This window comes from Selaginella moellendorffii, unplaced genomic scaffold, assembly GCF_000143415.4.
Source record: "Selaginella moellendorffii unplaced genomic scaffold, v1.0 SELMOscaffold_0, whole genome shotgun sequence".
In the NCBI taxonomy this organism is placed as follows: Eukaryota; Viridiplantae; Streptophyta; class Lycopodiopsida; order Selaginellales; family Selaginellaceae; genus Selaginella; species Selaginella moellendorffii.
Genome location: NW_003314261.1, coordinates 4,323,864 through 4,348,975, shown reverse-complemented (window position 1 = coordinate 4,348,975; position 25,112 = coordinate 4,323,864). Strand labels below are relative to the sequence as shown.

The 25,112-nt window shown below is 48.5% G+C and overlaps 7 protein-coding genes and 1 non-coding gene across 9 annotated transcripts; 4 read left to right on the top strand and 4 right to left on the bottom strand.

Annotated features, from left to right (window-relative positions):
* The first annotated feature begins 26 nt into the window (after window positions 1-26).
* LOC9632241 (high mobility group B protein 9) lies at window positions 27-2,238 on the top strand. Its single transcript, XM_024669399.1, has 6 exons — window positions 27-537; window positions 765-843; window positions 907-1,069; window positions 1,125-1,238; window positions 1,292-1,689; window positions 1,766-2,238. The coding sequence occupies exons 1-6, from the start codon at window positions 35-37 to the stop codon at window positions 2,045-2,047; spliced, it is 1,539 nt and encodes a 512-aa protein (XP_024525167.1). The 5' UTR covers window positions 27-34; the 3' UTR covers window positions 2,048-2,238.
* Window positions 2,239-2,294: 56 nt separating this feature from the next.
* On the top strand, window positions 2,295-2,367 carry TRNAK-CUU. The gene has a single exon. It is a non-coding gene; the product is annotated as a tRNA-Lys (tRNA).
* A 91-nt stretch (window positions 2,368-2,458) lies between these two features.
* Window positions 2,459-3,702, top strand: LOC9641975 (soluble inorganic pyrophosphatase 6, chloroplastic). The gene has a single exon (XM_002961043.2). The coding sequence runs from the start codon at window positions 2,486-2,488 to the stop codon at window positions 3,437-3,439; it is 954 nt and encodes a 317-aa protein (XP_002961089.2). The 5' UTR covers window positions 2,459-2,485; the 3' UTR covers window positions 3,440-3,702.
* A 270-nt stretch (window positions 3,703-3,972) lies between these two features.
* LOC9641974 (aminopeptidase M1-D) lies at window positions 3,973-7,872 on the top strand. Its single transcript, XM_024676062.1, has 19 exons — window positions 3,973-4,169; window positions 4,216-4,370; window positions 4,426-4,528; window positions 4,574-4,763; window positions 4,821-4,914; window positions 4,970-5,120; window positions 5,171-5,275; window positions 5,331-5,450; window positions 5,506-5,616; window positions 5,670-5,858; window positions 5,914-6,178; window positions 6,229-6,350; window positions 6,415-6,512; window positions 6,576-6,741; window positions 6,810-6,924; window positions 6,978-7,045; window positions 7,101-7,178; window positions 7,247-7,324; window positions 7,400-7,872. Exons 1-19 carry the CDS (start codon window positions 3,984-3,986, stop codon window positions 7,553-7,555), a joined length of 2,550 nt encoding a protein of 849 aa, XP_024531830.1. The 5' UTR covers window positions 3,973-3,983; the 3' UTR covers window positions 7,556-7,872.
* Window positions 7,733-10,194, bottom strand: LOC9632240 (glucan endo-1,3-beta-glucosidase 3). Its single transcript, XM_024669524.1, has 6 exons — window positions 9,978-10,194; window positions 9,746-9,897; window positions 8,415-9,671; window positions 8,317-8,344; window positions 8,111-8,260; window positions 7,733-8,055 (listed from the first exon to the last, which is right to left on the bottom strand). The coding sequence occupies exons 2-5, from the start codon at window positions 9,819-9,821 to the stop codon at window positions 8,122-8,124; spliced, it is 1,500 nt and encodes a 499-aa protein (XP_024525292.1). The 5' UTR covers window positions 9,822-9,897; window positions 9,978-10,194; the 3' UTR covers window positions 7,733-8,055; window positions 8,111-8,121.
* A 10-nt stretch (window positions 10,195-10,204) lies between these two features.
* On the bottom strand, window positions 10,205-11,426 carry LOC112344577 (protein NLP5-like). 2 transcript variants are annotated; one of them, XM_024669548.1, is made up of 5 exons: window positions 11,271-11,426; window positions 11,146-11,213; window positions 10,975-11,075; window positions 10,473-10,904; window positions 10,205-10,420 (listed from the first exon to the last, which is right to left on the bottom strand). In XM_024669548.1, exons 1-4 carry the CDS (start codon window positions 11,404-11,406, stop codon window positions 10,484-10,486), a joined length of 726 nt encoding a protein of 241 aa, XP_024525316.1. In that variant the 5' UTR covers window positions 11,407-11,426; the 3' UTR covers window positions 10,205-10,420; window positions 10,473-10,483. The 2 variants fall into 2 exon arrangements, with proteins under 2 accessions (XP_024525316.1, XP_024525311.1); XM_024669543.1 differs by having other exon boundaries at window positions 10,205-10,904.
* A 31-nt stretch (window positions 11,427-11,457) lies between these two features.
* On the bottom strand, window positions 11,458-12,482 carry LOC112344573 (structure-specific endonuclease subunit SLX1 homolog). The gene is made up of 3 exons (XM_024669536.1): window positions 12,039-12,482; window positions 11,825-11,931; window positions 11,458-11,745 (listed from the first exon to the last, which is right to left on the bottom strand). Exons 1-3 carry the CDS (start codon window positions 12,464-12,466, stop codon window positions 11,495-11,497), a joined length of 786 nt encoding a protein of 261 aa, XP_024525304.1. The 5' UTR covers window positions 12,467-12,482; the 3' UTR covers window positions 11,458-11,494.
* A 24-nt stretch (window positions 12,483-12,506) lies between these two features.
* LOC9641973 (probable inactive receptor kinase At1g27190) lies at window positions 12,507-14,372 on the bottom strand. Its single transcript, XM_002960391.2, has one exon. The coding sequence runs from the start codon at window positions 14,370-14,372 to the stop codon at window positions 12,507-12,509; it is 1,866 nt and encodes a 621-aa protein (XP_002960437.1).
* Between the last annotated feature and the right edge of the window lie 10,740 nt (window positions 14,373-25,112).

Here is a 25,112-nt window from a genome sequence, read left to right as displayed (position 1 = left end):
CGCCCAAGCTCAAGAAGACGATGATGCCGCCCGGATGGCGGCCATGGGGAAGTATTTCGCGCAGCGCGCGGCAGATCAGCAGCAGCAGCAGCGCCATTCTTTGGAGCTGGGAAGAATTATCCAAGATTTGTCAGGGCAGGATTCCGATCCAAGACTCGCGGCCGCCAGCGCCAGGGTGCCGGCGGCGCCCGAGGAGGAGATTGCAAAGAATGCGCTGGAGCAGCCGCGGCAGCAGGAGCAGGATTGCCGCGGTGGAGGCGAGAATGAGGTGAGCGCGCAAAGACTGGCTCTAAGATTGGCAGGGCCTACATTGCTACAACGGTGCGCGATCGCCGAGGCCGAGCAAGCCCGGCCTCTCGCGTTTCGTCTGGCATCGCCGACCGCCTCGTCCTCGTCACCAGCTCTGGCCACGCCCATTTGCGTGCGAGGTCAGGTCTATCCCCCGCCCCTTGCGACGCATGAGGAAGTGACTCGTGATCCGGTGCTCTTCATGGACACGCTTTGCAAGTTCCATGAAGCCATGGGCAGTAGAATGTCGTGAGTGTCCTCTCTCTCTCCCTTCTCTTTTTTTTTTCTTCTCTCTTGCGCTTGTGTTTCGTCTTCCTTCTTCCTTGTGTTTGTTTGTTCCATTATTATATGCTTTCCTATGGCTAGATTTCTGGGCTTTGTATCTCTTTTGATTCTGAGGGATTGTGACAGCTTTAGAGTTTTTTTTATCACTTCGTGCCGGATTAATGTGGGCTTTCTCTGTTGTTGATTCCCAGGAGCCCAAGAATGGGAGGAAATCAGCTGGATTTGTATCGTCTTTATCAAGAAGTTACTGCTCGAGGAGGTCTCGAACAGGTTCTTTTATAAGGCATGCTAAAGTTGCTTGAGAGCTAATTTCATAGCGTTCTCGGCTGTCAGGTTATCAAAGACCGGCTGTGGAAGGACATCAAAGCGGTGTTCAATTTCCCCAGAACGACTACAAGTGCGTCGTTCGTGTTGCGGAAGTACTACACGAGCTTACTCCATCATTACGAGCAAGTGTATTTCTTCAGAGCTGAGGGAAGCCTTGTGTCTCCTCCTGGTAAGTTTATTGGAGTTTGTAAAGAGGCAGGAATTGTAAAACCATGAAGTTGCAGCTCCTCTTCCGGCGCCAAGCCCGGGATTTCTTTTACCAGAGAATGGTGTGCGTTCGGACGAGCTGGAGCTTGGGCCGAAGATGCAAAAGCGACGACTCCAGCCTGCAATTGACGGTAAGAAGAAACTCGTTGGAGTTGAGTCTCAAAAGGCTTTCTTGCATTGGCAGTGGATCTTGAAGCGCACATCGGGGAGATTGTGACCGGATCCATTGAAGAAAAGTTTGAGCACGGGTACCTAGTCACCGTTGTCATCGGATCCGACAGGTTCAGGGGTGTTCTATATCACGTCCCTGTTGGTTCTTCCGTGCCACAGTATGCATCGGCAGTCACGACGAGTAGAAGTACTCCAGAAGCTGCAAACGTTGGCGTGCGGCTGAGAAGGCGACGAAAGCGAATCGGCATGCGCAGAAAAGACCCCAACGCACCCAAGCTCAACAGGAGCGGCTACAACTACTTCTTTGCCGAGCAGCGAGCCAAGCTCAAGCTCGTATACCCAGACAAGGACAGAGAGATCAGCAAGATGATCGGGGAGACGTGGAGTAGCATGACCGAGGAGCAAAAATCTGTAAGAGCTACATCCGTTTCGAGTTTTACTTTTTTTCTTGTTTCTCGCGGTGCTAACGCTATCGCTGTGCATGCAGCCTTATCAGGAGCGCGGGGTCAAGGACAAGGAGCGATACAAACGGGAAATAAGCGATTACCGAGACAGGATGAAGATGCAAAAAATAGGAATCAGTGCTGAGCAGCAGCAGGAGCAGCAGGAGCAGCAGTCTGGGGTCAGTCACGAGTATGAAAGGAAGTACCAGAGCAAGCCGGAGCTCGGACCGGCTTGCGTGATGCTACCGCCGGAACAACAGGCCCCGTTCCAAACGGCTAGTGCTAGTACTGCTACGACGACCACGGCTACCACGATTGCGTCCTAGAAGCGAGCCAGCCGGCCAGCTTTGTGGATCACGTTGACAACATGTATTTAATCACGCGATGCTAGCCTAGGGGGAGAAGGAAGAGGAGAAGTCGATCGAGAGAGCTAAAGCCTGCCAGATCTCTAGTTGATCTTTCTAGCAATATGTCGAGCGATTTTGGTGACAAGACAATACGAGAAAGTTCTAACGTAGCTTTTGTTTAAATAAATATCCGCTTAAAAATAACTGATACTGATTAAAGGCATAAGCCGGCCTAGCTCAGTTGGTAGAGCGCAAGGCTCTTAACCTTGTGGTCGTGGGTTCGAGCCCCACGGTCGGCAGAAAGATGTGAAAATAAAGTAATTAATTCGTTTTTAAGTCAACAATTATCAAGACCGTTAGATGGTAGAATAGGCTTTTGGAATTCTAGGGCTCCAATCCAATTTGAGTGGCGAGGCTATGGCGGCTCTCCGTGTGACTGGTGCCGGGGCGTCACTCCAGCTCCCATTCGTCTCTTCCAGGTACAATGCGGGCATCGCAATTGGCGCGGCAAGGGTCGGCTTCCTCAAGCCGTCGCAGCACGCTCTCTCGTCCAAGCAGCTCCTCCCTCGCCGTGGATCGGCGATTTCCAGGGCGCTGGAGCAGTCCGTCAAGGATGTCGATCAAGGCAAGGGCCAGCAGCAGAGCTCGGATTACCAGGTGCGCGAGCAGGGCGAGGCCCAGAGCATGGGCTACAGGGCATTCTTGCTTGGGGCAAACGGCAAGACCTTGTCGCCATGGCACGACGTCCCGCTGAAATCCCCGCTTGGCGGCGGCGAGATCTTCCACTTCGTGGTGGAAATCCCCAAGGAGTCCAGCGCCAAGATGGAAGTGGCCACTGACGAGCCCTTCACGCCGATCAAGCAGGACATCAAGAAGGGCAAGCTCCGGTTCTATCCCTACAACATCCGCTGGAACTATGGCCTCCTCCCGCAAACCTGGGAGGATCCAAACCACGCCAACCCGGAAGTGGAGGGCGCGCTGGGAGACAACGACCCCGTGGACGTGGTGGAGATTGGCGAGCGCAGGGCGGGGCTGGGCGAGATCCTGCGCGTCAAGCCAGTGGCTGTTCTCGCCATGATCGACGAGGGGGAGCTGGACTGGAAGGTGATCGCCATCTCGGTGGACGATCCCAAGGCGGCGCTTGTGAATGACGAGAGCGACGTGGAGTACTACTTCCCGGGGACGCTCACGGAGATCCGGGACTGGTTCCGGGATTACAAGGTCCCGGATGGGAAGCCGCAGAACCGATTCGGGCTGGGGAACAAGGCCGCCGGGAAGGATTACGCGCTCAAGGTGATCCAAGAGACGCACCAAGCGTGGGTGAAGCTTGTGACCAGGTCTGTTCCCGCGGGTGATCTATCGCTCACGTGAAAAAATACAACTAGATGATTTGTTTGCTATCGGACGATTAGATGACTGCTTGGAGCGAGTATGCTTGCTCGATCGGCTGCTAGATCTGCCGCTTTGTCGTGGAAATCCCCAAGGAATCCAGCGCCAAGATGAAAGTGGCCCAGAGCATCCGATTCGAGAGAATCGGCCACCACCATTTGCGATTTCTCTATAATTTTAGGATTAGTATAGGAAATGATGACCCGGAATTTTTATTGAAATGCTTTGGTTAGATGTGATCTTTATTCTAGTGTGAGTGCAAGAAGAGCAGCTACCAGAAAGGAGAGTACCATATTGGATCTGTGTTGAGGTACTCAATAACTAGTTCTTTTATATAATTGTTCTATAGCACAATGTACAAGCGCTCTTTTCTCTTTGCGGGAGCAACGTACAAGCGCTCCTCCTTCGTGTGTATGGGTACAACACTCTTGGTTTGGTTTGTCCCACGATAAAATTGCAGCGCCCGATTTAGTTTGGAAAGTTCTAAAGTTCTGTGTGTCTGTGTGTGAGGGTGTGTGTGGGTGTGATGAGGTTGCCAAGGATTGTGGTACCTCAAACTTACAATGTCGAGCTTTGGGTGAATCTTGAGTCTTGTGAGTTCCAAGGCAGGGTGAGGGTCTCCCTCGATGTCACTGCGGTTACCAGCGTGGTACAACTCAACACCGCAGATCTTACCATTGACAGCGTCTTGGCGAGCTTGCTCGATAGCACGGTATGCGAAAAGAGTATGGTGTCTTTAAGCTTCGTTTTTCTACCAGGTGCTCCCGATCAAGTCCGTGGAAGAAGACAAGGAAAACGAGCTTCTAATCGTTGGGTTTGATGGGGACGATGCTCTCGTGGTGGGAAGCCCGCTGGTGCTAACGATCGACTATCACGGATCACTAAACAAAAGCCTGAAAGGCTTCTACGAAGGGTTCGCATTCTTCTTTTCAGTTTTTTTTTTTTTCTCATGGAGGAGTTTTTGCCAGTTCCTATGAAGTTAATGGCACCAAAAGATACATGGCCGCCACTGACTTCGAGCCCGGCAATGCAAGAAGGTGTTTTCCTTGCTGGGATGAGCCAGACTTTAAGGTAACAACGCAGTGATTGATCGCTCTCATATCATAATTCTTCCAGGCAACCTTTACGTTTAAAGTTCACGCTCCATCCGATCGCCAGGTGCTCTCTAATATGCCAGTTGTTCACGATACGATCAATTGCGACGGCACGAAGACGGTGGAGTTCGAGGAGACCGTGCGTATGTCCACGTACATCATCGCCATTGTCGTCGGGGAATTTGATTACCTGGAAGGGACAAGCGACGACGGTGAGCAAACATTCTCACTTCGTTTTTGAAAATCTATTTTGTGTTCGTTGTCTCTAGGCGTGCCTGTGCGAGTTTATACAAGGCGGGGCTACCAGGAGAAAGGAAGATTTGTGCTCAACATAATTCTCAAGCTGCTACCTTTTTTTGCCGAGTAAGAAATCGTAAGAAATCATCTTGTAGTTTGATCGATTCTCTTGTTCTTGCAGGTTTTTCCAGCTGCCTTACCCGCTTCCAAAGCTCGACGCTGTTGCAGTCCCAGAGTTTAAGACTGGTGCCTTGGAGAACTTTGGCTGCATTGTGTACAGGGAGGAGGCCTTGTACGCCGACGAGAACTCACCAGCTTGGCTGAGACAAAGGGTAAACACTCCCTTTTTTTTTTTCCTCTAGAAACAAATGAATTTCTTCAGGTTGCTTGCGACACTGCTCACGAGATTGCCCATATGTGGTTTGGCAACATTGTCACACTGGAATGGTGGACTCACCTTTGGCTTAACGAGGGAATGGCTACCTGGGTGACTATCGTTTTTTGCTTCTTCTTCCTACTAAACAGTGCGGTCACCTCTTCAGATGAGCTGCTACGCAGTGGACTACTTGTTCCCGGAATGGGAAATGTGGATGGATTTTCAGAATTGGGCCAGGTCTGACGCCTTCCGGTTTGATAGTCTAGAAGGAACACATCCCGTCGAGGTACTTCGCCTATAAACTCGCGAACTCTGGAAACCGGAATCCCTTTCTCGTTCAGGTAGAGGTGAGGAACATTAACGTTGACACCCCGATGGACAGCATAAGTTACTTCAAAGGTGCATCGCTGTTACACATGCTTCAGTCATACCTTGGCCACGAAGAACTCAAGGTTAAAAACCATATTTGTAGCGTTTGTTTGCAAAATGGAACGTAGTTGTGCAGGAAGGACTCAGAGCTTATGTGAAAAAGTTTGCTTTTGGCAATGCCACCTCCAGTGATCTATGGAGCGTATTCGAAGAGGTGACTGGCAAGCCCATAAAGCAGCTTATGCATTGCTGGACAAAGGAAGAAGGCTTCCCCGTTGTGAAAGCGAGTCTCTTGGAAAACACCACCGACGTTCAGCTTGAGCAGGTTCGATCAGCAACAGCGTTTTGTTTTTCTTTTGATGTGTGTGTTTGTTCTACAGGCTCGTTTCATGGCAAATGGCCGAGATGTTCCAGGCAAGTGGATCGTTCCGGTTTTGATTTGCTCGGGTGTGGAGGAGTCACGCTCGTGCACGAGTCATTTGCTGGTTGAGGAGCGCTCGACCGTGAAGCACGAAGGGTTCTCAGGCTGGATCAAGGTGAACGCTGGAGAGACGGGATTCTTTCGAGTACAGTATGACAAGGATATGCTGCGGCTTTTGCGAGAAGCGGTCTCCTCTGGCAGCTTGGAGCCTGTCGATCGACTAGGTGATGATGGATTTCCTTTTCTGATTTTGCCAACTAAAATCGTTTTGCAGGACTCCTGAAAGACATGCACGCTCTTTGCCGCGCTGGTAAAGAGGATCCTAGTGAGCTATTTAGTCTGCTCGAATCGTACAGGAATGAAGGCCATCCTCTAGTCATATCGACGTTGGTGGAGGTATGGTTGATGGAAAAACCCGTAGAAATGATCTCTCAGAGTTATATATTATGCTTTGGTCCAGATTGTGGTTGACGTAACGAGTGGCATCCTCTCCGAAAAACCGGAAGCTTTTGGAGACGTCAAGCAGCGGCTAGCGTCATTGCTAGAAACTCCAGCAAGGTTTGCTTGTTTTTCCTTTGGTTCTATTTCAATTCTCGTATAAGTCGAGCCCGATTTGGTCAGGCGCATTGGCTGGGAGGCTACAGAATGCGAGGGACACTTGTTTGCAGCGGTGAGAGGACGCATTTTGGATGCGCTTGTGAGGCTGGACCATGACGAAACTTGCTCGGAAGCCGAGAGGCGGTTTGACACTCGCTTCGAGACCGCAATCCCTTCTGATCTGACTACGGTTTTCTTTTCTCCATTTAGCGCGCGCAATCGAGCAAAGCCGCCCGACTGACCTTATTCCATTTCCAGGCAGTTCTCCGGAACGCAGTCAAGGACGTGTCGTCTACAAACCGAGGAAGCTTTGATGCGCTGATATCGCAGTTCGAAGGCTCCACATCCATCGCGGAGCGCGTGGAGATCTTAAGTAAGCCAGCCGTTTAACTTCGTGCTCGTGATTGATAGATAAAACATGGTCAGGTTTACTAGCCGGATCTAATGATCCAGCTATGGTACGCGAGGCCCTTGAGTTTGCTTTGTCACCAAAGGTTGGTTACTTGGTATTACTTCTTTGGAGATTATGATTCATTGGTATGTAAGCAGGTTCTAGCCCAGCACATAAATCTCGTTTTTGAGGGAGTGAACGAGCAAGGTTGTCTCACAGCTTGGTCGTGGCTCAAGGTAGAAAGTGTTGTTACATTTGAGATTAAAAAGACACAAATTTACTTTTTTTTCTTTCCGAAAAAAAGGATAATTGGAACAAGGTTCACGAAAAAGCCTGCAGTAATTACGTCATGAAACGGATTCTCTACTCGGTCACTGCTCATGTAAGAATCGTGTTACGAATGTTTGAATCTAGATTTGAGCTAAACTTCGTTCTTTCTTCCTGTTCTTCTCGGCAGATGTGCAGCAGAGAAATAGCCGAGGAGTTTCGAGATTTCGTGTCTAGTCGTGATGGCGCATCGGACGTCACGGTTGCTTGCTGGGAGCGCGTTTGCTTGCGCGCTCAGTGGACGCAGTCTCTACTCGATCTGATCAGCACAGAGCGACTTTCTTGAGCTCCAATTCCTTGCTGCCTGTCTTCATGCGCTCCTTGCTACTTTGATGTCTTTGAATTTCGGGTCAAGGCGAAATACTAGAAAAAGTGAAACATACCTCTATAGCTGGTGTTTGTCAGTGCCGCTCTTCTGGTAACTTTAGCTACTGATACACTCACAGACAGGAATCCCAGCCACTTGGCACGAAATTATATGATAGATAGATACGGGTGAGTCAATTTGATGTCCAGTAAGTAAATCTTCTGCCTAGATCTCACCTTTTGCTGCTAGCTTGCTTACCTCTGCATCTCTCTTGAGAAGCTCTCCCTCTTTGTGAAGTTCTTTTTTATTCGCACGTCCCAAAGAGCCGACCGAGAAGTCAAATCCAGTCCAACCATTGTTCTACAACTTCGTTCTCCGTTCCACAACATCCCAAAACGTGGAAAGTGCTCGTGAATAGCTTTTCCTTTTCGCTTTGCCAGCGCTTTGCTTGCCTTGACACACATGATTGAGACGCGCAACTGGATGAGAAAAGAGAATGAAGAGTTAAAAACAAAGAAAAAGCCGGGGTGGTACCTGCTGGATCCTCAGAAGAGCAGTCTGGAATTGATCAAAAGCGGGAAGATCGTCGCGACTGAACATAGAGCCAAGCTCGCCAGTAGCGGCTCCGAGCTACTGGTACTACTGGTCAGGTTTCCAACGGTAGCATTTACCGTGGGTGGTAAGCTGCAAGAACCAAACGGTCATGAGCACGGGTAAACAACGACGTGCAATAGTATTACCTTGAGGGAAATGAGCATTGTCCACTACCTGAAAGAGCGACAAACGAGAACCAAGCTTGTAAGAGCAAAAAAGAAAGCAAAAGAAGATTTGGACATACTTGGATCGTTTGTGGTGACAGTCGCAACTCCGGCAAAATCACAGGTCCCAGCTGCCATTTTGTTCTTAAGATAATAACTGTTGAAAGCGAAGGATGCATGAGAAAAGACCGAATCCGGGAAGAAACACGCCTGGCCTGGCTGGATGCTGGAGCAATCCGCACTGCCTTGGCCGCACGCATAGTCCAGTGCCGCCTGGAGGCTGTTGTCGCTTACGCCCTGCTTGGCGACACACCATGTTCTAACTGACGTGTTTGATCCGGCTCCACCCGAGTCCCTCCCGGTAACGTCCAAACTATACACCGGTGTCTGGTCCGGATAGTAGATCCCATAGTTCTTCTCGGAAGTGGCCCCCTGCCTCCGGTCCTCGTTGAAGATCTCGTAGATGTAAGCATTCACCGCAATGCCGGGCCTCCTGGGAGTCCCAGTGTTGTTGAGGATGTGCCGGACAAGGTTGTTGTTGTAAGTTTCCGCATTGTCAACTCCTACCCCGACCTCTGTGACATCACCCCTGGAAGGCCACCCGGTCTCGCTCACGACGATGCCCACATCTGTGTGGTTTAGCGCCCCCATGGCGCTAAACGCAGCGTCGAGCATCTGGTCGAAGACGTTGGTGTAAGTGAGCTTGGTGATGGTGTCCTGGATGCCAGCGTTGGGGCGGAGCAAGGCATAGTCGATGGACATCACCTGTCGATTCTGCTGGTATATAGCCAGAGGATAAATATTGAGCATGAAATAAGAACCTGTCTGGGAGAGGAAATCCAGCAGTGGCAGCACCACCGTCTTGGCATACGTCTGATCGAAGAAGGCCCGGGAGGGAGGGAATGGATCCTGGATGAGGACGGTGGAGTGTGGCGTCGAGACTTTGATCTGGCTGTCGATGTTGGCGGCCACCAGCGCGGCGTGGATGTACTTCATGGTGGCGACGAGGATGGAGGCGTAGAGGCTGGCGGTGCCGTCGGTGAGGACCTCGCTGCCCACTGCGATCCCGGTGATGTTGGTGTTGGGGAGGAACTGCATCACGTTCTTGTTCACCCAGGACGCCGCCTCGGCGCTCGAGTGACCCACGCTGAGGATCTCCGCGTTTGTGAGCCCGATGATCACCTGGATGCCTGTGCCGGCCAGCGCTGTGAGGATGTCCGGGTCGGCGTCGAAGATCCGGACCTGGGTGATGCCATTGTTTCGCATGAAATCCACTGCCTGCTGGGGCCTGGGGAGATTGTCGCCCTGGGAGCCGTAGTTGACACCGATGAATGCGCCTGTGGCATGGCATTCCATCGATCGATCAATCGATCGAATGGAAAGGAAGAGAGGAATCTAGAGATTGTCTTACCCGAGGACGATGCCGCCGCCGCCAATAGAGCCAAGGCCGCCGCCAAGAAGGCGCTGCCATGCCCTGGAGCCACCATAGGAGCGATATTACGGGGAGATCGATGGCCGGAGGCAATGAGAGAGCCGAGAATCCGTAGCGCTTGCGTTGCCTCGCTGGAATGCGGGACCAATGTGTCAGAAGAGCAAAATCCTGGATGATCTCGACAGAGAAGGAGATGCGAGCGAGCGATTACCTCACGGCGCCGAGCTCCAAGATTTCATCCAGTGCAGCGAACGATCGATGAAATGCACGGAAGGGATGATTATCAGCTGCGTCGTGTCGGTGTGAGAGACAAGGGATCCCTCTTCTCCATCGCTTCGCCGCGCGTATAAACAAAGCCCCACAAGAGCTCAAAACTTTCTCCTTTTTTACTATGGCACCGGAATCGAACCGGTCCCCATCTCGGATAAAATCCAACGGTTGGAAAACAACTAAACTCCAATTAAAAAGACAGGTAAAAGCATGAAATCGTCTACTCATACAAAGAGAGTGGTACGGTACCACGGAAAAAAGAATGTGCTTTGGTTTGGAAATATCTTTGGCACAGAACCATGGTGGGTACTTTGATTCTCCGATTAAAATGATGAATGATCCTCGATCCAAACTCTTGAGCTCTTCCCGCAAATAGCAATGTTCCTGTGAAAAAATTCTCTTTTGCCTCTGATCCCACGAAACAAAGCAAAGCTACCTCGAGTAGTTTCAATCAAATGCGTAAGTCCACTGCTGTGGCATCTCCTCTCCAAACACAAACTTGAGAACTTCCTCTTGGCTGCTCTCGACTTTGGATCCATCGTAGCCCCTGGAGATTGGTGAAGCAAGCGCTCTCTCCAGTGATTCCGCTCGTTTTCTGCGAAGATTTACCAGCTGCGTCGCGTCCACCACGGACTCGGCAAAATCTGCGCTGCGAGCTTGAGCTTGATCGCTGCTGGTATCATCCACATCTGGAGAACCTCCCCACCAGCGATCAGAGACAGCATCCAAGTTCTTGAGAGGATAACCGTTCCGGAAGTCGTCCAGAAAGGATGGAATTGGCATCTTCGTTCTATACGTCGCAGTTGTGCTCAGTCGTAAATTCGCGTGTGTAGTTTGCATCACGTAAGCCTGAGAAGGAACTTGACCACTGCAAAAAAAAAAAAAAACGAAGTTTACGTCTTTTTTTCTTCAATAAAAGAAGAGAAAAAAAAACTTACTAGTTGCTGGGTTGTGGGTTATACATTTTTTCTTGAGCCTGGAATTGCTTGGCTCTCAAAGCATCTTGTTTGATCTCTTCCACGCTTTTTCCACCCATAAACTATAGAACATCCGTTGATCAGCATAGAAAATTTTTATCTAAAAGAGAGAAAGGAAAAATTTCTACGTACCTTTCGATGCGGCCATCTGGAGAGCCCGTTCTCTCGGCAAATTCGCTTCAGAGTCGCCTGGCAAACACCTGTCACAAGCGGATCGATCGTTCTAAGCTGCTCCAGCTACGAAAATCTTCACGTACCAAGGATATTGGCGGCCTCCGCGACGGTCATGGAGAAATACTTGGCGACCTCATCGAAATCGAGGGATTCCTCCCAGGCCTGCGGTGGAACGCCGAGCTTGGACATGTAGCGATTGCTGATGTAGTCCGTTGGCATTCGCTCCTCGCGGAGAGGGAAAGAATTAGGGTTCTAAGGGGGAAGAAATGGTAAAGTAAGGGTCGAGAATCGAACTCGAGACCGATCTTTACTTGGTCTCTGTCTCTTCTTCGTGCCACTCTACAGTCAAGGAGCTCTTCCACTCGTCGCTTCGATCGAGAACCTGCTCGAGCGCTGCCTGGCGGCGACGCACAACGTGGTGGAACGCTGCGATGCTCCTCGCGTCGCCGCTTCGATCGGGGCCTCGATCGTCGCTGCTATCACTGCTTGTTGGTGGCTCGGATTTGAAGCCAGTGACTGTTCTCGTCAGCGATTTCCACAAGTACTCGAATTGCGAAGCTGGAAAACAGAGATACGAACGATTCCTATCAGCTTGAGTCGATCAAAAGAAGTTTTCTTTTTTTTTCTCTGTCCTTGCCTTCGCTGCGAGTGTCGAAGCTGCGAACCGTGCAAATCAGCCTCCACGGCCGCCCCACGCGCCCCGACTTGGATCCACCAACGAGCTCTCCATTGTGTTGTCTCAACCTGGAACAAAATCGTCGAAACTTTAGCGCGATCAATCCATGAACTCGAGCGACAAATGACCAATTTATCCAAGAGAAAAACAAGCTCAAAGAGAGCTTTTGAGGTACCTGCGATGGACATTGCGAGTAATCCCCACGTAGGTCCTCTTGCAATCGGCGGAGAGGAGGAGATAGGCAGCCCAATCGTCCGAGTCCTCCTCGTAGAGAATTTGATCCGGGACCTTCCTCATCACGTCGAAATCCGACTGATCCAGCCCGTAGCGCGACAGATCGTCGTTGCTAATCTTCCTACTCAGCGAATGCTGCTGCTGTGCTTGCTTGCCCTCATCACCGCGAGAGGGCGACACCAATTTGGAGATGGAGAATCGAGGCGAAGAACAGCACGGACCGGAGCATCCCTGCCCCAAATTCACCCGCCGGAAGATCCTGCCACCATTGCTCGCAGCAAGAATCATCCCGCCGCTAGCCGCGTCGCGAGCAGCAGCTCCACAAACATCGCTAAGAACCCTAATCCAAGCACTTGCATTTTCAAGCATTAGCTATTAGCAATATACTGTCACAAACGATCGATCTCCTTCACAAGCTCGCCCCATTCCCGTTGGATCGCTGCTGCGTCGCCGCTGTCTCATCGCTAGCAGCCGCGGCAATCGGGATCTCATCGCCCTCGTCAGTGAAATCATACCTCTCCCCGATCTTCCTCAGCTGCTCGAACACCTCGAGCATGGATGGGCGATCGTTGGGCGCGTAGAGCACGCACCCACACGCGATCTTGAGCGCCTGGAGCAGCTCCCCATCGTCGGCAGCGCCACCGCTGAGCGATTTGTCGATGGCGTCGCCGCTCCTCCCACTCGCGTAGAGCGCCCCGACCCATTCCACCAAGCTCCCATTGAAATCGCCCACCGTCACGTCCAGCGGCTTCTGACTCGTTAGCAGCTGGAGTAGCACGACGCCAAAGCTGTACACGTCGCCCTTGGCGGTAGTGATGGGCACCCGGCGGTACTCGGGCGCGTCGTGGCCCGGGTCACCCACCGTGCCGCCGGCGGTAAGCACGTCCGCATTGAGGTGGCCGCCCGCGGGCGCCACGATCCGGGCTAGCCCAAAGTCCGTGATCCTCGCGTCGAAGTCGTCGTCCAGGAGGATCGTGTGCGTGCTGAGGCTCCGGTGGAGGATCCGTGGGTTGCAGCCGTGGTGGAGGTAAGCCATGCCGCGCGACGCGCCCAGCGCCACCTTGAGCCGCGCGGGCCAGTCGAGCCGGTCCCGCGTGCCGTGGGCGTCATGCAGCCAGCTCCACAGCGTGCCGTTGGTCATGTGCTTGTACAGGAGGAGCCGCTCGCCGCCCGTGACGCAGTACCCGAGTAGCGGTACCAGGTTAGCATGACGGACCAGGCCCAGCGCCTCCACCTCGGCCTGAAACTGTGCGGCGTCGCTGCTACTAGCGCGCGGCGCGGGCGCCAGGCGCTTCACCGCCAGCACGGACCCGTCCCGGAGCGTCGCGCGGTACGCCACCCCGGTGGCGGCGCTTCCGGCGTCAATGACGTTGTCCCGCGAGAAGCTCTCGGTGGCGGCCATGAGATCCGAGAGCTTGATCTTGACAAGGAACTGCTCGAACATGGACACGGTGATGCTGCGCGGCGCCTTGATCTTCTTGGCCCAGGTGGTGTCGTCGCGCATCGTCTTGGGCCGGCGGCTCAAGTAGAACGCCACGGCAGTGATGGCGAGAAGGATCACCGCGCCGCCAACCACAGTCCCGGCAATGATCCCGGCGCTGGCCTTCGACCCGCCGCCGCAGCTCTTGGAGAGCGGCGGACCGCACAGCCCGGCGTTGTCCTGGAACTGGAAATTCGCCGCGGGGCGACTTGCGAGGATGGGCGGGATTTCGCCGCTGAGCTGGTTGCCCTCGAGGTGGAGCTCCGTGAGGCGCGGAAGAACACCGAGCTGCCCGGGGACGCTGCCAGTGAGGTGGTTCTGCTGCAAATCCAGGGCGTTAAGGTACTGGCACTGGGAGAGCTCCCCGGGGATCGATCCGGAGAAGTCGTTGCCCGAGAGGTCGAGGCGGACGAGGAAGGGCAGCGATTTGCAGAGGTCCGCGGGGATGGCGCCCGAGAAGGAGTTGCCCGAGAGATCCAAGCCCGTGAGACTGGAGCATTTGTCGAGACCCCGGGGGAAGGAGCCCGAGAGGCCGGCGGCGCGGAGGGATAGGGAATAGATCTTGGCCTCGGATGGGTGGAGGCACTGGACGCCCACAGCGTTGCAAATGGAGCTGCTGGAGCTGCTGTTGGCAGACCAGGAGCTCAGGTAGCCCGATTGATCGATGACCGAGAGGCGGAACTCGCTGAGGCACTCCAAGTCGGTCTGGCAGTGGATGAAACCCACAAGAACGAGGAGCAGTGGCAGTAGGAGCGGCGGCGGCCACAATCTTAGCAGCGGCGGTAAGAGATCCATGGTGACCTTGATCTTCCCTAGCTAGCGCGACCCTACATTGCTCTTTCTTACCTGGAATGAAGAAGCCCTAGCCCTGGGTAGCGTTTACCACACCTTTATTTAGGCTTTGCGAATATTCTTCATAGTTTAACATGGAGAGCAAGAAGTGTCAGGTGGCAGGGTGTGGTTTTGGAGCTCATCTGAGACGCCGTAAGTCATTTCTTGTTGAAATGTATCCATAAGCCCTGCTTGGGCACACACCTGAAGTTTGGTAGAGATGAAAGGCACTGATTGAATTTGCTAGCTGTAGTGGCTTCTTGAGTGACATGGAGTGTCACAGTTCATGAGGTGGTGACTTCTATACATGGTAATGTGATGTGGAGTGTCACAAGTTCCAGTCAAATTCTGGTAACTTTTACTAGCAGAATCTGCTGAATTTCATGTTGAGTTGTGGCAATTTGCGTCTTTATGAAGTCAAACATTGTATACATGGTTGGGATGTATTTTTGACACTTGATTTCAAACTTATTGACACCCTGTTGTCTTTGTGGATGCATAGGCTCTACACCATGATCACATGGCAACTTCCAATGGCAAGGAGAGGTCCTCTGTTCCTAAGTAGGATCTGTTGTTCCTAGCGATCTTGCTGCCATGCAAGAATTCAAGGTGATACTTTACCACCAAATGTTTGGATCTTCTTCGACTCTCATCAAGATCAAGGACCCATCGCTTCAGTTGGTGGAATATGGTTTAGCCTGGTTGACGAATAAAAGCCAATTGGAACTCAAGAACATTGATGACTTCTTCTCAGAACACTGGATAAGGCTTGAGGAACCTGCTGTACTCAAAGTGCTCTATCACTATTTTATGACTGACTCAGACTCCTGTCAAGACATGCTTATCAGCAAAGGACAAGGTGATCACTCAAAGATCGGTCTGGGGTTTGAGAAGCTGGCTGCTTTTGGGGCAGCTCAAGAACTAGATGGGAAGGTGCCAGCAGATTTTGTGAGGCAGTTCCTTCACCAAGAGAACAAGGTGCTGTTACGTAACGACACTTTCAAAGTTCCCAGAATCTATTTTGAGACTGCAAAGCTTGAGAGACCATGCACTGGTGTAGACATGGAGGTGACAATTTGCATGGAAAAGCATGCTCACAACAGCAGTAGGCTCTTTGGATCTAGCAAGTGTGGAATTATGCTTTGGGGATGGTGGAATACTGGCTCGCTAGGGATGGGATGGTGACAAGATTAGGGAGGTGCTAATGTCTGTTAAGTTGCACACTTGGGTAGCCTAATCAAAAGATCTTCCATGTGAAATACCTAACCTACAAGCTTGGTGAAGATTTTAACATTTATCTCCAGCTTTTGAATGTGCAGCACAAAACAACAAAGTAGAGGGGGAGGATAAAATAAATGCTCTGTGTATGTCTTTTGATGGAGAAGAAAAACAAGGATCACATAGAGACATGGGAGGAAGTCATGGCTTGGTATGGGTAAATATTTCAGCTTGGCAATCCCATTGATAGGGTGTGCAGTGGAAGAACAAGCCTAATGATTATAGCCACATAGGTTCTAAATCAAGACTCTGATAGTGGTGCATCAGATTTTCTGCAATAGTCTATCAGCAATTGTGAAGGCAAGAGCTACAGTATACAAGAACAAGCCTCTGCAGATGTTTCTTCTACCAGCTGAAGAGGGAATTTCTAAGGCCAAGGCTGCTGGGAAACTTGTCAAGATTCTTGTGCTTCATAATGGTTTTCAAAATCTTGGTGAGGAGCTCGTCCAATAGATGGTGCATAGGGATTTTTTTAGAAGTCTCTATAAGCAGCAAGAGTACTAGGGGCAAGGTAAAAGAGGAGAGTACCACAAGCAAGGTAAAGAGCAATATTTTAAGGTGATGGTGATGAAGAAAGAAGCTACAGCTGTGGGAAGTGGGCCCTTTTATTCTGCGAAAGGATAATTGGAGTTAATTGTAATTTTTTATTTATTTGAGTTGATGGCATTTAATTTAATAAGGCTTTTTCTATAGTCAACTATGTCATTACTATCTTAACTGCTTGATTCATTGATTAGAAGTTAGTGCTCTTGCTGATGCATATGAGATTGTTGTTAAATACTTTAATCTTCAATTGAATGGTGTTCCAACATTTTTGTCTAGAGTGGATTTTTTTGGATAATAATCCCACTTTTATGGCTAAGATATTTAATGTTTTGACATCTTAATTGAGGATATAACACACTTTCATAAGTATTCATTATCCATAAATAGCTAGTTTAGTGAAATGGCTCATTTGGACCTTTAAAGGAATGATAGCAAAGTATCTTAATTTTTAGCATTTGGATTGGGATAATTATTTATTTTCTTTTTAATATATATATTTTTTAAGGGTATAAAGTTTTATTGGTACTTCACTATATAAATTCTTATATAGTCATGATTTGATATTACCAATAGAGTTAAGTTTACCTTTGTGATTAATGATGTTAGTTTTGATATCAGTATTTGATGAGTATTTTGGTTCAATTGAAGTATATTAAATATTTAAGTTACATATAAGTGGGGCAATAATGACATTATAATTTCCATCATCATCCACCTGAGGAGTATGAAGTGGATAATTTAGTATTAGTTCATTTTCCTAATTTTAAGGTATATGGTTTGTTTAAGGGGTTCCTTGCTTAGTGAAAGGGATCATATCAAGTGTTGCGACAAGTTGGATTGCAAGTTTATGAAGTTTAGCATAACATTTAATAAAATAATCCTTAAAAAATTATACATATGTAAAGGTTTAGGGATTTATGAAGAAAGAATAGAGTCTAATCAAATAAGCCTTAATTGAATTGGATGTTCTTATTTTCCAGAACAAGTGTTGCATTCACTATATAAGCTTAAGAGAGTGCAAAGATGAGGATATTACTCCTAAAAATGGTTTATATTGCCATAAAATATGCAAAGGTGGTTCTCAATTTAGCATCATCAACATTGGAAAAACATTATCAATATGTGTGTTGTGAATGTGACTATGAATATCAAAAGTTACCTGTTGGGAAGTCTTTTCAAATATTTTTTCCTTATTACCATGATGGCAAGAAGTTGGTATTATTGAACCTTTTATTAATTTCAATTAGGGGGTTTTTCAATTTATGCAGTTTAGCATGACATTTAATAGACTGATCCTTCAAAAATTATGCATATATAAAGGTTTAGAGATTTATGAAGAAAGAATAGAGTCTAATCAAATAAGCTTTAATTGAATTGGATATTTTTATTTTCTAGAACAAGTGTTATATTCACTATATAAGCTCGAAAGAGTGCAAAGATGAGGATATTACTCCCAAAAATGGTTTATATTGCCACAAGATATGGAAAGGTGATTCTCAATTTAGCATAATCAACATTGGAAAAACATTGTCAATATATATATTGCAAATGTGATTATGGGTATAAAAAATTACTTGTTGGCAAGTATTTTCAAATATTCTTTCCTTACTACCACAACGGCAGGAGGTCAATATTGTTGGACACTTTATCAATTTTAGTGTGGGGGGTTCCAAATGTATAGTAGAGATAGTGGGTAAATCAGGTATGGCTGACCAACATGAAGCATAATTTAGCTCCTACTTATGTGTTTGTCCTTATTCTGTGTTTAACTTGGGTCTAAACCCAAATTCTATACCATGCTAGCTGATGGAGTACTAATATCCTTGTTTTATGCCACTGATATGCTGAAATAATGTTAAACTATGTTTGACTCTATTTATGTGTTAGTCTTAATATTAGAATGTTAGATGCTTTAGGACTATTCCTACACCACTCCATGCTCCTATCCCTTTATTCCTTGGGCTATAGGCTTAAGAATTATTTTGTGCTCTACTTCCTTTGCTCCTAAGTTGTATACTTTGGCTTTGTTCCCTCATTCAATGGCCCAAAACCTTAAAACTTGAGTTCTACTTTGTTGTCTTTGGATATGTGGCATGTGGCATGTAGCACATGAAGAGTTTGGTTATTCTATGGTAAATCACCATAAGATAAAGAGTGAAAACCAAATGTACTACATTTGGTATTAAAGGATGAGTCTTAGCAAGTATTATCCAATGAGACAATGAAATTGGGCAACTTGTCTTGCTGTATACGAAAAGATGAAAATAACGAACTAATTGGGTGTACGTTTGGGTGCTATAACTTCGTCTTTAGGTATGGATTTTAGTTATCTTTTTGTACCATATTGTATGAGCTTGTGTTGGGGCTCATAAAAAGGATTAAGATGTATCATTTGCATATGTTTGTGCTTAGCCTTATGAGTGAGGCTTATTAGCAACTCAAAAATATACTTTGAGTTAGTAAGATTAATGTTAGCCTATCGTTGGTTATTGTGAGTTGTTCTGTATGCTGTAGGTAAAAGTAAACCTCCTTTGGGTTTGTTATAAGTGGCAAATAAGTTGGGTTGTAGTTGTTTATCAAGGCACTAGTGGATCCTTCTTAGGAATGATTATAAGTGGATCAATCAAGACTATAAGGATTAGTCTATTAGTTCAAATAGTCATTACCATACTCTTTTATAAAATTTTCTTGGAATAGACTAAAGGTAGTGCAAATGCAAACTTGAGGTTTGGTCGAGTTTAAAAAGAGACTTGTTAGGGACAAAAGATCAAATATATAAATTATCTTCTATTCTTCGAGATGATTTGGCAACAAGATGTAATTTTATTGCTCGTATTCATATCATGCAACCAAAAGTCACTACTTTGATATATATTAGTTATAATGGTCTTACAAGTGGTGAGTCACGAGATGGATAGTGGTGAAACACTAAACCATTTTGCTTAAGACTTGGGTTACAATGTTTGATTCTTTCTAAAGAACCTTGTTATTCCTCCTTAAGTAATTTGGTATAGGATTAGTTTTAAGTTGGTAAAAAAAAAAAAACATAAATTTGTTTATATTGTGAACAAGGTTAGTGGTGTTAGGTGTTGTAAATTGTAAACTCCTGAGTCTAGACTTCCTGGGAAGTCACCCAACCCAATATTATTCAAACCCAAGGACGTTTAACCCTAGATATCCCAAGACCCTTAACCAATTGGAAAAAGGGGTGCACTCTTGTTCATGGGCCCTTTCCCTCTATATTTGAATCCTATGGACCGTCTCTCACATCGTTCCCTTTGGTTGCTTAATGTTTGAGAAACTAAGGGAACACAAACTGTATGCTAAAGAGAGCAAATGTGACTTTGCTTAACAAAAGGTAAAGTTTCTTGGGCATGTGGTGGGCCAAGATGGGCTCAAGGTGGACCCGGAGAAGGTCCAAGCGATCCAGGAATGGGAACGACCATCGAATGTACATGAGTTGAGGGCATTTTTGGGGCTATGCAACTACTACCGAAAGTTTATCAGACACTATTCGAGAGTAGCCCTACCCTTAACGGACCAAACAGGAAAGGGAAGATGGTATGGACAGCGGAATGCGAGGCGGCATTAGTCCACCTCAAAGGGAAGTTGAGGAAGGCTCTCGTGTTGGCATTACCAGACTTTGGTAAGGACTTTGAGGTAGAAACAGATGCTTCGGACTTTGCATTAGGCGCAGTTTTGAAGCAAGACAACCATCCAGTAGCGTTCTTCTCGAAGAAGTTGGACAGGGCTTAAAAGAAGTGGCCTGCCCACGAGAAGGAACTGTTTGTAGTGGTCAAGGTGCTCAAGGAGTGGCGACACTACCTTGAGAGACACTTCAAGGTTTACACGGACAATGTGGCAACGAAACACTTCTTGTCACTGCCCGACCTGAGAGGGAAACAGGGTCGGTGGGCCAATGCTTTGGCCGAGTTTGATTGCGAAATCCTGTACAAGCCTGGGAAGAGCAACATCGTGGCAGATGCGCTAAGTTGAAAAGCAAGCTTGAAGTTGGCGATATCCAGTGCGACAGCAACCTTTTGGGATGATGTGCGGACAGCATATGAGAATGATGGTCTAGCACAAGAAGTGTTTCTAAGGAATCTAGAGGCACGAGAAGCTCACCAGAGAGGTGAGCTGCCAACGGAAGAGAAAACGGGCTATGTGGAATGCAACGGACTCATCTATTACAAGCAAACGAGGGTGTATGTTCCAGAAGGGGAACTAAGGAAGGTAGTCTTAGAAGAGTGTCATGACGGACCTCTTGTGGGACACGGTGGAGTGCTCAAGACGATGGGCTTACTCAAGAGGAAGTATCACTGGCTAGATATGGCTAAGGACATCCAAGACTATGTAAAGACATGTCCAACATGTCAGCAGATCAAAGCCATGACTAAGGCTAGTGGGGGCTTGTTGCAAAGCATCCCAATTCTAGATCGTCTGTGGAAATGTCTTACGATGGACTTCATCATGGGACTCCCCCCAAGCGAGGGGTTTAATGCGATATTCGTGGTGGTGGACCGATTTTCGACAATGGCACATTTCATACCCACCACAACGGAAGTGGATGCGGAAGGTGTGGTGAAGCTGTTCTTCAAACAAGTGGTTCGAGTGCGGGGAAGGCCAAAAGAGATTATCTCAGATCGAGATAAGATCTTCACTAGTCGGTTCTGGAGAACTCTCCTGGAACAATATCGCACCAAGTTGAAATTCAGCACAGCCTATCACCCACAGATAGGTATGGGGTATTAAGTCAAGTTTGATGGCACTAACACTTCTTGACAGACGGATAAACGGAAAGGGTGAATAGGCAGCTAGAGGATTATTTGTGATGCTATGTCTCGGGAGACCAAATTGATTGGGTAAGTCATTTGGGACTTGTGGAAATGTGTTATAACAACTCACCACATTCGAGTATCAGGGTGAGTCCATGGGAAGTCATCAATGGGCGAGCTATTGAAGGTCCTGTGGAACTCGGCGTGGCCGAGTATCATAGAGAATTACCTACAGTGGAGGCATTCACGGTGGAAAAACTCAACATCTGGAATCTAGTGAGGGATTCCTTGGAACGAGCTCAACAAAGGCAAACCAAGTACGCGAACCAGAAGTGTCGGGATGTAGAGTTCCAAGCTGGGGAAAAGGTGTGGCTGAACACCAAGAACCTCAGGCTACCAAGTGGGATCAGCCGGAAGTTGACCCAAAGGTAAAAATGCATATATTCCTGCAAATGAATTGATCTTGAGTTCCTTAAATAGGTTCGCGGGGCCTTATGAGATTGAGGCAAGAATCGGTAAAGTGGCTTACCGTCTCTGACTTCCTCGAGAGATGGGGAAGATGCACCTAGTGTTCCACATGAACTTACTCAAGCCGTACTTTGAGGATCCACTTCGCAAGGACCAAATAAGACCTTTACCTGAGGTTATCCAAGGGGAAGAGGAATACAAAGTCAAGGCCATCCTCAATGTGTGCAAGAGCAAGTGATAAGGATGCGAGGTGAGAGAGTTCCATGTGAAGTGGAAAGGATTTCCACACTGCGAAGCAACATGGGAACCGGAGGAGAACCTAGCGAATGTGCGAGATCTAGTGAAGGAATTTCTACAAGGCAGAACTCTATGTACTTATGCAAAGTTCAATTAAAGTATCAATTTGCAAAGTTGAGCAGTGGCATATGTTGGGACCCGAAGGCGTGCCGAAGGTAAGCTAATTAGCATAGGTTAGCTAGGTCGACTCAATGTAGGGCACTACGCTCGACTCCCCGCAGGGATGTCAAATCTATAGACGTATTCTACAGAGGTTGGATTCGAGTCCCAACCCCTTAGTAAAGCAAGGCTAGGTTCAAGTCCCGACCCACCATACTAGGGCGTGGTGAGGTGAGGGGTATAGGGACATCTATATTCTGTTGTCATGGGCTCTTGGCCAGGGAGGCTAACTTAGGCACACCGCTAAGTGGGGGGATGCCCTCGGAGACATGGTCAACAAGTCGTAAGATAAAAAGAGATGTTCGATGAGGGCATCAAACTTTTTCTATGGGAGGTGGAGTTGTAAGGAACCAACTCCCCAAGGTGTTGTAGGCTAAAGGATCCCCGAAAGCATGAACAAAATGACAAAGAGTTCATTGGATGGGACCGAGTCGAAGATCGAGTCCAAGACCGACTCTAAGACCGAGTTCAAGATGGAGTCCAGGATCGAGTCCAAGGCCAAATCAGAGACCGAGTTCGAGACCGAGTTCAAGACCGAGTTTGAGACCGAGCTTGCGAACAGAGTCCGAGATCCAAATCGGGTCCGAAACCAAGTCCGAGGTCGAGTCCCAAGTCAAGTCCGAGATCATCCCGAGATCAAGTCCGAGACCGAGTCCGAAGTCGGGTCCGAGATCAAGTCCGAGATCGAGTTTGAGACCGACTCCGAGTACTAATACGGGTCAAGGGGTGAAAGCCCAAAGCGTGCGTCTCCCGGGGGGGGAGGGGCTGTAGGGGGTTCCAAAAGTATAGTAGGGATAGTGAGGTCCAGGAACCAGTCTTGAAGGAACTCTCCAGTGGTGCTTCTAAACTGACTTGAGGTTGAGACTGGGGCCGAGGGGCCTTGGGTGGGAGTGAGCATGGGCTTGGGTGGTGCCGGAGGGGACACCCAGGGAAGTGCTCAAGAGCAGCTCCCACTCCCGAGAGGGAAACCAATTGCAGTGCTTCCGACTCATGTGGAGTGTGTGAGACACAAAATCCCTAGGCCCCAATGTGGAGCCGGAAGGGTGCCATGTGGTAGTGGCCGAAGCAAAAGCCAAACGAGCGTAACACGTTTGGACTAAAAGCTCCGACTTGATAGGTCGAGAGTGAGCGTGGAACTCCCAACAAAATGCTCAAGGAATGAGCACGAAGCAAGCAATAAGCGAGGCTCTAAAAAAGGGACCCAAAGGGATGAACACATGACACGTGGGAGTGCCTGAGATGGGGTCTAAGATGGACCTGAGATGGAGTCTGAGAAGGAGTCCAAGATGGAGTCTGAGATGGACCTGAGATGGAGTCCGAGATGGACCGAGATGGAGTCTGAGATGGACCAAGAAGGAGTCCGAGATGGACCGAGACAGAGTCCGAGATGGATGCCCACTTTGGGTTGATCATTGTTTAACTAAGAAACTTTGTAAACACATTATTCACAATCATGGGAATATACTATGGAAATCATAATAACTTGATCATTAATTATACAATACTATGAGTAATGCCTATGTCACTAATACAAAGGTTTAAGTGAGTATCAAGGGCTAACTCAATTTGATAAAATATAATATAAATGCCACACCCCATTGATAGAGATTTACGCTCCGATACCAAATTGTAAGCCATAAATTTTTCCTTTCCAATTTGCCAGCTTACCTCGTCTACCCAACCAACACTGCCTTGGCTTGCGCTAAGTTCCCTCGCCAAGGTTTTTGCCTATTGTACCAGCTCCTACTTGGTCCTACTTGGTTTCAGCTACTCACTGCACGAGCAACGGAGAGTTAGCCTTCCATCCACGAATTCCCAAATCCCTCCCAATCCCCCTCCCCAGGTTAGATTGGACTTAAGGTTCGGCTACACTCCCCGCAGGCACAAGCAGTCAAGCACATCAAGCCTCCAGGTTCCTAACACCCCTTGGTACAACAAGACTTGATCATGGGACCCTCTAAATCCCAAGCCTTGGGTGTAACACTTGCTTCGGGACATCGGGGCGAAACACCGTGGCCTAACGGCCTAGTATAGGTACCTCTACCCCCCCACTTCCATCCCGAAGGGAAGGCCCAAGCCCCTAGGAAGGGCGAGGACTAATGAACCACAAGGTACTCAAGTGGGGCACCACTCCACGTGAGCCGGGAGCACCGCAGTCGGTTTCCCTTTCGGGAGTGGGAGCTGCTCTTGAGCACTTCCCTAGGTGGCCCCTCCGGCACCACCCAAGCCCATGCTCACTCCCACTCAAGGCCCTTCAGCCCCAGTCTCAACCTCAAGTCAGTTTGGAAGCACCACTGGAGAGTTCCTTCAAGGCTGGTTCCTGAACCTCACTATCCCTACTATACTTTTGGAACCCCCTGCAGCCCCCCCTCCCCCGGGAGACACACGCTTTGGGCTTTCACCCCTTGACACCCATATTAGTACTCGGACTCGGTCTCGGACTCGATCTAGGACCTGATCTCGAACTTGACTTCGGACTTAACCTCGGACTCGATCTCGGACCCAATTTGGATCTCGGACTCTATCTCAAACTTGGTCTCAAACTTGGTCTTGAACTTGGTCTCCGATTCGGCTTCGGACTTGATCCCGGACTCCATCTCGAACTTGGTCTCAGAGTCGGTCTTGGACTTGATCTTCGACTCGGTCCCATCCAATGAACTCTTTGTCATTTTGGTCATGCTTTTGGGGATCTTTTAGCCTACAACACCTCGGGGAGTTTCTTCCTTATAGTGGCGTGACTCCCTATGCCGGTGCACCAATTTATACTCAAAGCGTGCTACAGATCATAGCTTAGGAACCTAGTCCCTCCAAATTGCTAAGTCCTCTCACTTGACAAGTCTATGATCATGCATGAACTTTTCCATGCTCAGCCCCATGGGCCACCCCTTTTGAAATTAGCACCTTCAACTAGGGGCTTCATTCCCCTGACTTGCCACTTTTGTTTAGCAAGTCATCTGACTAATGTAACATGGTTTCATGCATAAGTGTGAAAGTCCTTGACCATCGACTTTCGTTCAAAGTCATCCCTTTAAACACTTGGGAACTACTTCCCCAACCTTGATAGCATTGCCTTATGGCAAGCTTTAAGACCACGCTTTTGCTGTGCCACTCTAATCTCGCGCGTGTTATAAACCATTTACACTTGGCTCTCTAGGTACTATACTACATAGAATTGTTTTTG